Genomic DNA, 13,113 nt, shown 5'->3' with positions numbered 1-13,113 from the left:
TCTCCTTGAAATGTTCAAAATAACCTTAAGCCTCCAGATCTTCCAAAAAGAGAGGGACTACACAGCTTTAAAAATGAAAAAAGTTTGTTGCAGAGAACTTATTATAACCTGAGCAGGTTAGACATGTTTGTCTAATAAAAAACCTAAAAAATTAATTTCTGCATGGGGTTGGGAGGGAAGTTTAACAAACTGAAAAGTAAAACCATACTGTGCAGGAAGAAAGTGTTAATCCTGGAAATAATTAAAAATAAAGGGATTTTTAATGGCTTGTGAAATGTACTACAAAAAGTTGTGTAATACAGCACTTGAATAGCATCTGAGATACAGATACAATTATTTTATATTTCAAATGTGCTTAGAATTTGTCATCTGATTTCTTACAGAGCTGATCCTTTATCCAACATGGTTCTTACTTTCTCTACTAAAGAAGATGCCATTGCCTTTGCTGAAAAAAATGGTAGGTATTGTGCATATTGGGTATGAAGGATTCAACTTTTTACAGGCAATCTTGATCTCGAAGTGTTACCAACAGAAAAAGTGCAGGATAAAGTACTTTCCCTCTATTCCACAAAATTGGTAGACCATTAGTGCTCTACTTGAGGAGGTGGAAAACAGGAGGGGCAATGTTTCCAAGGGCTCTGAAGACATTGAATCGAGGTCTTCCACTTTCTGGAAAAGTGTCCCAGCCTCTTAGCATTACGATTGCAATGCTTTTGCAAGTATCTGTGTTTTGAATGAGAACTGAGCCTTGCTCAGGTCTTGGAGGAAAATAATATTAATACTTTAAAAGTATTAAAGTACCCCAGGCTGGGGTTCCAAGCTACATGGCAGTGGGATTTTGCATGAAGGCTCGATGTGAGCATCTGAATTGTAGTTAAGGAAAGACTATCAGAACCCTTGTGAATATTTGATAATCAGAAAAACTAAAATTAAGTGACTACCAAGTAAGCGTGTTGGCCTGAAGTTTGGGCCATGCTGCAGAATGGATTTATCACAGAATATCTGAAGTTGAAAGGGGTCCTTAAGGGTCATAGAGTCCCAACTCCCTGCTCCTTGCAGGACTGCCTAAAACTAAACCATATGACTCCAGATGGTCCTTGAACTCTGACAGGCTTGGTGCCTTGACAGCTTCGCTGGGGAGCCTGTTCCAGGGATTGACCACCCTCTCATTGAAGAACTTTTTCCCAGTGTCAACCTGAGCTTGGCCTTGTGCAGGTTTATTCCATTTGCTCGTGTGCTATCGCTGGTCATTGGGGAGAGGAGATCAGCACCTCCTGCTCAGCTACCCACCTTGCTGAGGGGGTTGTACCTCACTGTTCCAAGTACAATACTGAAGTCTAAACGCTTGATGATTGTTCATATTTGAGAAAAAGTTAATAGAAAAGCCAGTATCATTACTTGACATTTTTAATGCTAATGATATATCAGAAGGACTGTATCTGTAAACTTATTTGGTTATTTAGGCTTGTATTTTCTCACAGAATTATAGTACTGCAAGAAGTATCCATAATTTCAGCCTTTTGAATATTCAGCAGTCCTTTTATGTGTTGGTATGAATTTTTAGCTGCATTTTTTTGATTTTTTAAAAATCATTTTCCTTGAAGAGCTAGTCTTAGTGCTTACAGTGCTTAATTACACTGAGTTAAAGCTAGGAATAATGCACATGGAGTGTAAGCCTCTTCAGAAGTCTTCCCTGTGGTCTAAAACTTGCAACTATGTTTAGTCTAGGGTAAATATATCATAAAGTTTCATGGTCAGACAAAATTGTGCAAAGTTGTTACATGGCTTAGGTTGTACACCCAAAAAAAAGGATAAGTTCATTCATTTATACAATACAATTAGTAAGCTAAACCATGTAATGCACAATTTATTTGCACTTTTTAATGGTAAAGGCTAGTATTTAATACCTCTATTCCTCTTCAATTTGATTTTTTTTTTCACGTAATAATATAATACATTGTATTCACTAAGAAATTAATAGGATCATAATGTTTGCATTGGATGCACCAATTACTGTGCAATTTCAGTAGTATTTTTATTATTTTATGAGCAAGTGTGAAATTTGGGAGAATCTGATCTTGCTTTACTTACACTTCTGTATCATTCATGCTATTTCTATGTCTTGGGAAATTCAGCCTTTAAGAGAAAAAAACTGAATCCTGGCCTATATATAGCTATATCGATGAGCTACTTATGTCATCTCTTTGGAAATACTGTATTTTGTCTTTTCAAAATGCAGACTCAAGTAAAGTGCTTAATTTGTTCAGTGTACAAAGTTTATGCCTTCACTGAATTAGTAATGAATCTCCATTGTGTGGGAAAACTACAAAGAAATTCTACCAACTAAACTAAGGCTGTGACTTAGTTTTAATATTAGTAGTTCAATATTCACTTTCCTTGCACCCTTAATTTTACCATAATTGAGATGTACCAGACTTTTCTGCAGATGCTGACTTGCCTAAATTATCACTTCATTTTTATTTAAGGCAGCTTAGTTTTATGTGTATGATATGTGCATAATATCTTCTGTATGTAGCTGATAAAATACAAATTTTACAATACTTACTTCTGCTTTTAGAAAGAAATTGGTACACTTGGACACATATTTACAATGGAACTTTGCTTCCAAACTAACCTGTTATTGAAGTGTGTCGAAATCTAGAAACACAAATTTTTACCCCTCTGTCCTTCCCATACGAAATGCCCAAGTTTTCTATTACAAAATTCCTTAAGATCCTCAAGTTTAATTTCTGCATATCCTAGATATTACAGGTATTTTGGTATGATTGGGAAACCCAAGGGTTCATTCTCACCTAAGAACTTGTGGAACCCGAGGCAAGCCATCTTTCCACCTGTCCCACCTGATGTGTTTTTGCCTGTAGGAAAAACAGCACTGAATACAGTGACGGGAGAGGTCTCTGTCCACAATCTGACAGCTGAGGATGGTCTGCAGTTGAGGCCAGGAGGGAAGCAATTGTAACTGGATGAAACTAAATGTTTAGCCTGTAGATCTAAATTATTTTTTGTCCTGTCCAACGTGACTGAGACAGTTGTTTAAAAACATACAGCTTTAGTAACAGGGATGGAGAGTTTTTCTATTCCACAGTAACCTTTAGTCAGGTGATGAGGGTGTTCTTCCACAGGCAATGAAATCTGCTTGTTTCCACTTGGCTCATATGGCAGAGTTCTGGGCAAGAAAATCTCCCTCACCGTTGTGGTATTTTTGTAAAAGTGACCTCTGCTCCGTGTCCTGAGCGGCTGAAGGTGCCCAACTCAAGGAGACTGTTCCAGAGTGTGAAACCTTCTCACATATGGTGGCCTCTTGCAATCCAAAGTTAGATACAACGAACTTTGTGGATTTTGGATAGCTATGGCAGCCCAAGTCATTGTGTTGGCAGTTGTGAATCTCTTTTGGAGACACTCAGTTCCTTTTTATCTAGTGTATAAAAAGATGAAGCAATAACTTGGGGCTGTAGATTCCATTCCAGCAGCCAAGTGCCTCACAGTTAGGTGTTTTAATGCTGAATGTTGCAATACCAAAGTCTGTCTCTGGATCTAATTCTGGCTGTTTACTCAAGCTTATACTTCTTAATCAGAACAGGAGGCAAAAGCCAGTGCTCTCACAAATGGAAAGAATATTTCTGATGGAGAATAGTTAACTTGGAAATTTACATTGGTTCAAGCCTAATAAACATGAAAAAAATGTTGGTGTGTCATTTGTGAATATGCAAAATTGAGGCACAGTGACATGACAAGTGTATCTTACAAAACATGTTTTGATATGTAGATGTATCTTGAGTGTTTTCTGTGAACATCTTAAATTTAAAAATTCGGATATATGTTAAATCTTTTAGAACTTACCAAGTTTTTGTTTTAAAACTAAGAAAGAAAAAGTATCATCTTACTAATATCAGTTAAAACTGGATACTTAACCACTTCTAGCATCAAGTCAAGTATCTCAACTTTGAGTGAAATGTTGCAGTTAAAGACACCAAACTTTGGAATACTGAGTGCTGCCCTGGCAACTTTCCAGGCACCTGGAGGCTGCAGCCAATTTGCATTTTGATTTACATAAACACTAATGTCTCCACCTCCTCTTTTCTGACATTTTTTAGCATTTCTCTTGCTTAACTATCACATAATTTACTTGTCTTCTATCACTTCATTCCCTTTTCTTTTACTCCTAATTTTTTATGTTCTTATAAAAATGTTAAGTATTAAACTCCTTTCTAATGCTGAAGTTTTTTCTTTGCTCTTCCTTTCTTTGGTCTTCGCACCCATCTTTTTCCTCTAACTTTCCAAGGTCTCCATTCTCTCCCAACCTTTGGGGTTGATCTTTCATATGCTATTTTTTTCCACATTTCCTAATCTCTATTTTCATTTCCTGTTCTAGCATACACAGAGCCTTAGTGCTTCTGTGATGCTATGAGGTTGTGGAGCCAGGAACTTGCAGGACAGTCAGTGTTTCCTGTTGAGCTTTTCACTTACAACTGTCAAGTTTTTTGTAGGAGTTAAAAAAAAAAACCAAAAACAAAAAGAGAGATGTAGTATGGTGAAATTTTACCAACTGAGAGAACAGGAATATGTTACATCTGTAGCATTTCAGTATTCTCTGCTGCCAGATACAAAGGAATAATCTAGTGGGTGCCTATGTGGAGAAAAAGATATTAAAGTTAAAAGGTTTAAGTTACATTTATTCTATATTGTATGCTGAGAATATTTAGAATTCTCTTTGTTTCTTGTCTCCCCCCACTATTTCCCCTGTAACCTCCAGGCTGGAGCTATGATGTTGAAGAGAAGAAGATTCCAAAACCTAAATCCAAGTCTTATGGTGCAAACTTTTCTTGGAACAAAAGAACAAGGGTGTCTACAAAATAGGTTGGCATTGGCTGTCTGACTGCGAATAAAGTCAGCTGTGCTATATTTATAGTCCATGTATAATACATCTCTTAATCTCCTAATAAATTTGACCTTTAAACTACAGATGCATCTTGTGATGTCTATTTAAAATGTTTTTGATGTCTCCAATTGAACCTGTTACAAACTTCCCTATAAATAGAGGAGATTTGGAGTGTTCATACTTCTAAAAAATTGCTGTACTGGGGATCTGTCAAAAGGAATGTTTGAAATAAACTGCAACGTTAAAGATTATGGTTTATCTTTGATGGTAATTTTATATTCACTGTCTTGTTTAAGCTTATCAGCCTTGCAATAGAAGCTGGGTTTTTTTCTTTCTATACAAGAGAAATTTGTCAATTGAAGAGCAAATTATGATATATAAAACGTAACATTTGAGTATAACTGTGACTGTTGTCTATAGATGTATTTCTGCCAAATTAATGTTGTCATTATTCCAGAAGCATTCATGACTGGAATAGAAGGCACTGGGTTTTGTGTTGGATATGGGGAAGGTTTAGTCCAAAAGATTGAGGTTGCATTTTTTTCTCTGTGATGTTCTTCAAAAGTGGAACTAAACCAGTTAAATATGCACAAATTAAGTCAGAAGAGCATCAGGTGCCTCACAAAGGATCAGCATATACTAATTATATAATTATAGTTCTTTTTATTGCTAGTTACGTGTTTATCTGCATTGAGGTTTCCTGTTGCCTAACAAGAGATGTGGTGATAGCATCTCAGCCTTAACATTGAATATATAATCTAAACTCGATTTGTCTTACATTACATTAAATCATTAATTTTAATAACGCACAATATTATGTTTGGAATCCTTGGTTACATATCTATGGCTTTTGATTTATTCACTTTTCCTTTAACTTAATAAATTGAGATATTGACACATGATCAGTGAAATCTATTACAAATTGGGGGAGGGTACACCTTTTTCATACGTATCTCAGAGTTTTATCCCAGCTGTCACAAAAGAAACAGTTGAGACAGTTCCTTTCACGTAGATCTAAAGAATGGTGTGTTATACACTGAATTCCAGCTAAAAGAAGGCGTAAAACTGCCTTGCGTTGCCCAGAGTTGGTTATATTCTTGTTCCAGTTTTATCCAGCTGCCCTATATGCTGGCTAACATTTGTTTAAAGCATTGTTTTTGACCCAGTTTCAGTGTAATCAACCAGTTGGCTGATGTCGCTCTTTTCCTATCACAGACAAGAACTGTTATTCCAATTCATCTTCCTATTGAATTTTGAATGCTGCATTGTGCAATGGAGCCTAAAGTCCTCCAGGAACGCCAGAGTGCTCCAAACTGGAATCTTGCAGTCCAGAATCTACTGCATCTCTTTGTATTCCGGCTAAGCTTAATATGTTCATCTTAATAAGGAGACCATAATAAGAAAAGCCGTTCATTTGTTGGGGCTTTTTGTCTGTCTTTTACAAGTGAAGAGCAGCAAGATCTTAATTGTCTTCAGGCTTTGTAAGATTGTCAACATTAAAATTTGCTTGGATATCTAATGCAGCAAATGTACAGCTTGTTTTTTGAAATCTTGTAGTCCAGGGAAATGACTGATAAATGTTAGGTACCCAGCATTATCTTTGAACACCTAATATAGGAAATTGCTGTATGTTAATCTGTACTTCTTGAAACTAGAATCCGTTTCACATAGAGCACAGTTTCTTTTTCTCCTGCTAAGATAATGGAAGTAATCAAAGGAGAATGTAATTCCCACTCCCTTCCTGAGGAAGAAAGCTTTTTCCCCCCCCCTTTTTTTTCTTCTTTTTTTTTTTTTTAATTTTACTGCATATGTTCATTGTGATTCTTTACAGTGCACCCCACCTTGAAGTCTTTAAGTCATACTTGAGCCCAGGCCTTCTTTTCTTCCGATCACTTTTCTAGGACTTGGAATTTTTTTCTCCTGTTGGATGGCTTCTTAAGAAGGAGCACACTGACAATGGAAGAGAGTTGATTATCGCCACTATAGTCTTCAAACCCTAGAAGTGAAACTGAGTGCAGGAGTTTGCAGAGGACCAGTGGAAGATTTTAGAGATTAAAATATCTACTAGATACCAAACTTCATTACCTTTTTATTAGCTTATCAGAATACTATGGCACTAGGCTGGAACTGAAATTGTACAAGATGATCTGACTGTCTTTAGTGAAGCACCTGCAGTAGTGGATGTTTCCTTGATGAACTCTGCTTCTATCTGCTCTGCAGTGTCTTATGGCAGGTAACATTGCTCCCAAATCTAGAATATGTCCAAACAAAAGGCAGAACAGGTAAACTGCCGTAATTAGTTGTTCTAGTGTCCTCAACCATTGATTTGAAAATGGAAATCTAAATAGATTTTGAGGACTGAAGGCTAATACAAATAACAAATTAGATTAGAGATTCATCTTAGTGGTAGATGTAGCTGTGCTATATCCAACTATTCAAAGCTTGTGGAAAGTCTTTACTGGACTTGTGTAGATAGATTGTGTGGAGTTCTGGAGGCAGAACTCTGCTACTGGACAAAGTCCTGTCCCAGTTCTAGTGAATTAATCCATAGTATCACCAGTTTTCTGAAAAAGGTTTATTATCTGTCATTGCTGTCTCAGCCAACTACTTGTCACAATGAGGTTTGGATTATTCCTGTCAAATCTTATGAAAGTTCCTTGCTTTAAGGAAGAACCAACATCATCATCTTTTTCTTCCCATATGCTACTACTATGCTAGTACTATCAGCGCTACAAGGCATGTATCTTTTTTTTATTTTTTTTAAAGTTTCTTGATCCCATGAAAATGTTCATACATGAGTTTTGAAAGGTTGGCCACTCCAGTACTCTAAGTTCTGTTTAAAATCAGGAGTATTTTGGTGAAATTTTACCTTTACTGATAAGCGCCCTCTTTTTTTTTTTCCTATTCCATGTTTGCATTTTCCCCCTTCCTCCCAAGTTCCTTGCAGTGAATTCTGTTCTCTTAAGTATATCCCTGTTTACATCAGTTCAGTGATGAGCCACAGAAAAACAAAACACAAAGCAATCCTGTTTAGCTGTCTGCTGACTGCTCAGAATGGTCCTAGTCTTTAATGCTGTTTTTTTCACCTCAGCCAAATTGAAGTGCTGCAAGTTAACACTCCCTGTACGCCTGTTCTATCGCTGGCTACAGACAACAGTATCTACTTTGGAGTGTAGGACTCACTGCAAAATGTGGGTGCATACCTGCAAATACTGTGATATATTTTGCATAGTTGTGTTGGGATAAAATGACATTCGCAGGCTACCAAGTTATTTTGAAGATTGGCAGTGTTCTTAATTCCAGCAAACAATTTTTCTATTATAGTCAAGGGCACTGCGATTCCCAAAATCGTGATGTTGTAATGGAACCTAAAGACTGTCAGGAAACTAAAAGCACAGTTTCAGATTGCTATCAGTGTATTCCTCAACTGCAGTTTGATGGATAATTTGAAACAAATCAGACTATTAAGTGATACTATGAAATGGAAAATTTAATTACCCTTATCTGCAGAGTTTTGTCATGTGGTAGAAAATGAGAAGCTAATTTGGACTAATTTTAGCTTTTGTCTGTAATTCCTCACCAGGAACTTGTGCAGTTTGGTTTTGCCAGAGATACCATTATCTGAACTTGTGTTTGGTTACTGGGCATGCCAACATTCGTTGATATTCCAAAAGGGAAAAAAGTGCAAATAAAGAGACCTGAAATAGCCTAAAAAAATAATTTTTGGCAGTTGTATATTAAGATATGGTATGTCTGGTAAGGCAGCTTGCTTTGATAAGTCCTCGTTCTTACTCATACATTCTGAGAGGGATTTCTCTTTAATTGGTACTAGATTAATGCTGGAGTTTATCAGCAACATCACGAGATTGCTGAGATAAATGTGCCTACAGCAACTTAACAGAACAAAAAAGGGCAAATTATTTTGAAATGGTATTAAAATTTGGACTTCAATTGGATTTAAAATATTGATTATTCACATCCACATTCATTGTGAGGGAAGGTAGAAGAGTCCCTGTCTTGAACCCATCCTGCGTAGAAAATGCAAATGAAAATCTTCTTGGACAAGTTGATTAGAATAAATACAAAAGTGAGACAGTTGTTTTGTGAGAGTCTTGAAGGAATTCAGATTTGAAACTCTGTAACTGTTGTCTGTGGCTTAATCATTTTGCTTAAAACTCTCTCTACCTGAATAAGAGATGACAATTTGGGGGTTTTGGTATATTGTTTTGGGGTTGATTTTTACGGGGAGGAGGTGTCCCCCAAAAAGGTCTCTATAAATAGTGCTGTCAACAGATAGACTTCAAACATCAGTTTGGCTATTTTAGACAATTCGCTTTCATATTCTTCAGAGGAGTTGGTGAATATGGGGACAAGGTGATTCAGTAGTCCATTTGGATTTACAGAGGACTTGACTTGAAGCATGATCTCTTATCAAGTAACAGAGAGAGTCAACAGCATACTTAAAGACATAAGTATCTTTTGTTTCAGGTGCAAATGTGTAGGGTGGAATTAGTTCTTCAGTCTACAGGAGAGAGAGGTGAGGGTGGCTATGGCAGTGGCCTCTAAAATCACAAATGCTGCAGAGGATTGTGTATAATTATTCACCGTTTTTCATACAGAGGCAGATCCACAGACTCATGAGGATGCAGCTTAAAAGTAAACTACTATATTTTCACAGAGCAGATTTTGAAATTTGTTGGCAACTTTTTTGACTAACAAAACTAACTTCACACTAGCTCAAATTCAACACAAGAAATGCATGCAATAAAAGTTTAGATTAAACATAAAACAGTATCCGGTTTAGAAAAGTCCCTGAGCTAAAGGCTGGGACAGCTGGGAAAGGGTATCCTTGGAATAGCACTGTTCTTAGGTTCTTTCTTTGGCAGTCACTGTTAGCTGCTCCCAAAGCAGGGTTTATTCAGGTGAATATCCTGGCCTGGCACAGAACTGGCCACAGAACTGGCTGTTCTTAGTAGTATTTTCCAGCAGAATGACATTCAAACATTCCGTGCTATTGTGTCTGTCAGTGTTCTGTGATTAATTAAAAACATTCTTTAGAGTGAAGAAATAACCACAAACAACTTCCACTTCGAAGCTGATGGAGATTTACTACTGACTGCCACAACGCTCAGTGATCATTAGATTTTATACACAAAGTTATCATACTCAGATACCTACATGTGGCTAAATTCCACAGATTCAAAATTATTGCCTGAGATTGCAGAAATTTTTAAATTAAGACTAAATATTTTCTTGACTTGACTTGATTGACAATGATTTGACATTGATTGACAATGTCTTGACTTGATTAAAAAGTACAATTATTCTTAAAAAGGTATTGCTAAGTCAGAAGAATTGAAGAAAACTGTTTGTTCTGGTATTTTGCCTATAAATGCTGGAAGATATTTTAATTTTGCTATATTAGGTTGAGAAAATGAGAAAATTTTTAGCATGTTTGTCAAGTGAAGTAGTTGTCTTTTAGCATGGCTTGGTCGTCTGTTATAGGAATATGTATGCAAAGTTGTAGTCAGTCCACTGAGATGTTTTTCTAATCTAATGCAAGCTTGTCATTGGTGCCTTCTACCTTAACCTGCCAAGGGAGGCAAGATATTGAACTGAGAAATACTGTAAATTTAAAACCAGAATTTAAAGCTATAACAGCACCTTTTCTGATCACTTCTTGTATCCAAGAATATCCTTGGATATCCTTGGGTTGCATCCAAACCACTGTTTTGGTTTACATACGATCTGATGTCATTGCCAAATAGATGATTTGTCAAAATTACAAAGTTGCTCAGTATGAAATCTGTTTCTGCTTTCTTCCCTTTTCCCCGACCTGACCACTTTTACTGCTTCACTTGGGATGTCTACACAGAGGAAATATTTTCAAGTGATAGACATGGCTGGGGAAGTGCTGCAGTGACAGTGCCCTTTACATTGCAGACTGTCTAATTCATTAGTCTATTGCATGGGTCATTCCAGTTTTAGCTTTCTGATGGTGCATTTTTTCTCTCTCTCTCTGGCAAGACAGATTTCCACTTTATTACTGGGTTACAGATAGCAAAGTTCGTTTACCAGTCAACATCCTAAAGTATAGCCTTCAAATATATAAAATACCCAATAACTAGAACAGACATCAAACCTCATTTTTAACAAATGAAGAGGTTTCACTGAGACGCTGAAAAAGAAATTACTATATATTTTACTGCTTCAACTAAATAAGTTTGCTTTAATTTCAGCTTTCACGATCCTTAGTTTGCAACTGCTCTTTTAATCTCTCTATAAAAAAGAATTTGGGATGAAAAGGTATGTTTGCCTCAGCAGGGAGTGCTGAACCACAGCACTGAGAATGTGCAGTAACTGGGCTGCACGAGCTGCACTTGTGCAAGTTTAGCAACTATGTAAGTAAAATGGTTTAAACAAAATTACTTTAAATAACTAGCCTATAAAAACAGCAAAACCTGACACTGTGAATATAATCCAAATTTTAAAAATAACAGTAAATTGGAAACAAGTTTGCTGCAGCCCATTGCTGTAAAACTGCAAATGCCAACATCTTATAGTATCTGCTTTAAAGGGAGGTGATGTGAGAACTACCCACCTGTCCATAATGTGGATATCCACACTTAAACTGGATTTCTTTAATAGCTGGTGAATTTTGATTCATTTAGCTAGTGTAGAAATCTGAAGGGGTGAGATGCGCTGAGCTTTAGAAATACCTTTCTGTCTGTTGCCGGGTTGTGCTGTTCACGGGCTAAAGGTTCGTCTCTCAAGAGAGACTAAACAAGTTGTTGGGGAAAAAAATACCCTTAAGGGTTATTAAACACATAGAAGGCACCTCCAGCAGAGAAGTCCCTAAAGCACAAGTGGCTGGAGGCTGTGAGAACACTCAAGGGCAGGCGACGCAGCATCCATCCATCCATCCCTGCAGAGCCAGACGGCTCGCTGCGTTCGCTCCCCGTCAGAGACACGACCTGGGCCAGACGCTGTAACCACCTCTGTGTGCTTATAACCACCTGTATAACCATAAACAGTGACTAGTGAGGCTACTGCCATCTCTACTGTAAACAGTTCAATCATCAGTATACCACTCTTTATGTCTGAGAGGGAATTAATTTCTGATCAGTAAAATAACCATCTAACTGAGGGATGTTGAAACTGTTGAATTTATATCTCCATATCTGGATCTCCTTGCTTTGCATAGCTTATGATTGAATTACATTCATATTTTTATTTTGTCCTATTATTTCAGGTTCCTTCAGGCCTTTTTTTTTTCTGCCTCCTTTAAAATTAATGGTTAAAGCATCGACCTCTGCTACAAAGAATGTCTAAGAAATGCATTTTTAGCTTTTTCTTTTCTCCAGGACTAGTAGTTGTGTTCAGTTTGAAGTTCTGCCTATGTCTCAAGATTCCATATGCTTCTGAAGGAGGCATAGTGAGTGCAATAGAGGAGTGGAGAGAGTTAAGTATACTCACTTCTCTTGGTGTGACCTCAAAAATAGCATCCTCCCTTCCCATCAGTGCCTACCTTCAGATTTCAGACTGATTAAGAAGCACAGGAGAGAGAAATTGCAGAGCCCGTGTTTGAACTTAAGCTTTTATCTTCCTGAAGAGAGCCAGGAGAAGACCATGGAGGACAACACAGGAATCCCATTTCAGGAAGGGCAGATGAATTACTACCTGAAATACTTTTAAAGAGCAATCTGAGATCGTTTTCAGTTCCTCCCCTGCCTGCTTTCTTTCCACTGGAAGGCAGGCTATGGGGAAAAGCAGGTAACAAATACAATTAGCACTTCTGCTGACTTTTACATGTTAGAACAAGGTAGAAAATAATCAGCACCTGGCTCCCCCACTCACCAATCACAGAACGCACCTTAGGAAACCGTCTCAGTACCAGGTTTCGCTTATTGCCTCCTTTTCCCACACTACATGATGGCTTATCTTCAAAGCATTCCCATTTCACTATCTTCAGACAATTCTGTTTTGCAGGTGGAAGGCAGCTTTTTGTTTTTCCTCAACTTTGATCATTACCATATGGTCTTTCATACGTGCTCAGGATCTTTTTCCAGGATCACGATTCATTTTTCTCTTCCCTGACAATTTTTCTGACCAGGTCTCTATAAAAAAAAAAAAAAAAAAAAAAATTTATCATCATTTTTTTGGGGAAAAGATCTTTAGATCAAAAAAAATGTGTTTTAATTCTAGCTCACTTT

At 37.1% G+C, this 13,113-nt stretch overlaps 1 protein-coding gene across 1 annotated transcript in view; it reads left to right on the top strand.

Annotated features, from left to right (window-relative positions):
- NDUFS4 (NADH:ubiquinone oxidoreductase subunit S4) overlaps positions 1 to 5,151 on the top strand; it is a 38,479-nt gene extending 33,328 nt beyond the window's left edge. Inside the window, exons 4-5 of the mRNA XM_014964855.1 lie at positions 384 to 457; positions 4,775 to 5,151. Of these exons, the coding sequence (XP_014820341.1) occupies positions 384 to 457; positions 4,775 to 4,878 (178 nt within the window). The 3' untranslated portion in view covers positions 4,879 to 5,151. The remainder of the gene's footprint in view (positions 1 to 383; positions 458 to 4,774) is intronic.
- Positions 5,152 to 13,113: the final 7,962 nt, after the last annotated feature.

The sequence above is a fragment of the Calidris pugnax genome, unplaced genomic scaffold, assembly GCF_001431845.1.
Source record: "Calidris pugnax isolate Ruff unplaced genomic scaffold, ASM143184v1 scaffold273, whole genome shotgun sequence".
NCBI classification, from domain to species: domain Eukaryota; kingdom Metazoa; phylum Chordata; class Aves; order Charadriiformes; family Scolopacidae; genus Calidris; species Calidris pugnax.
The sequence above is the reverse complement of the archived record's forward strand: the minus strand, read 5'-3'. Positions and strand labels throughout refer to the sequence as shown.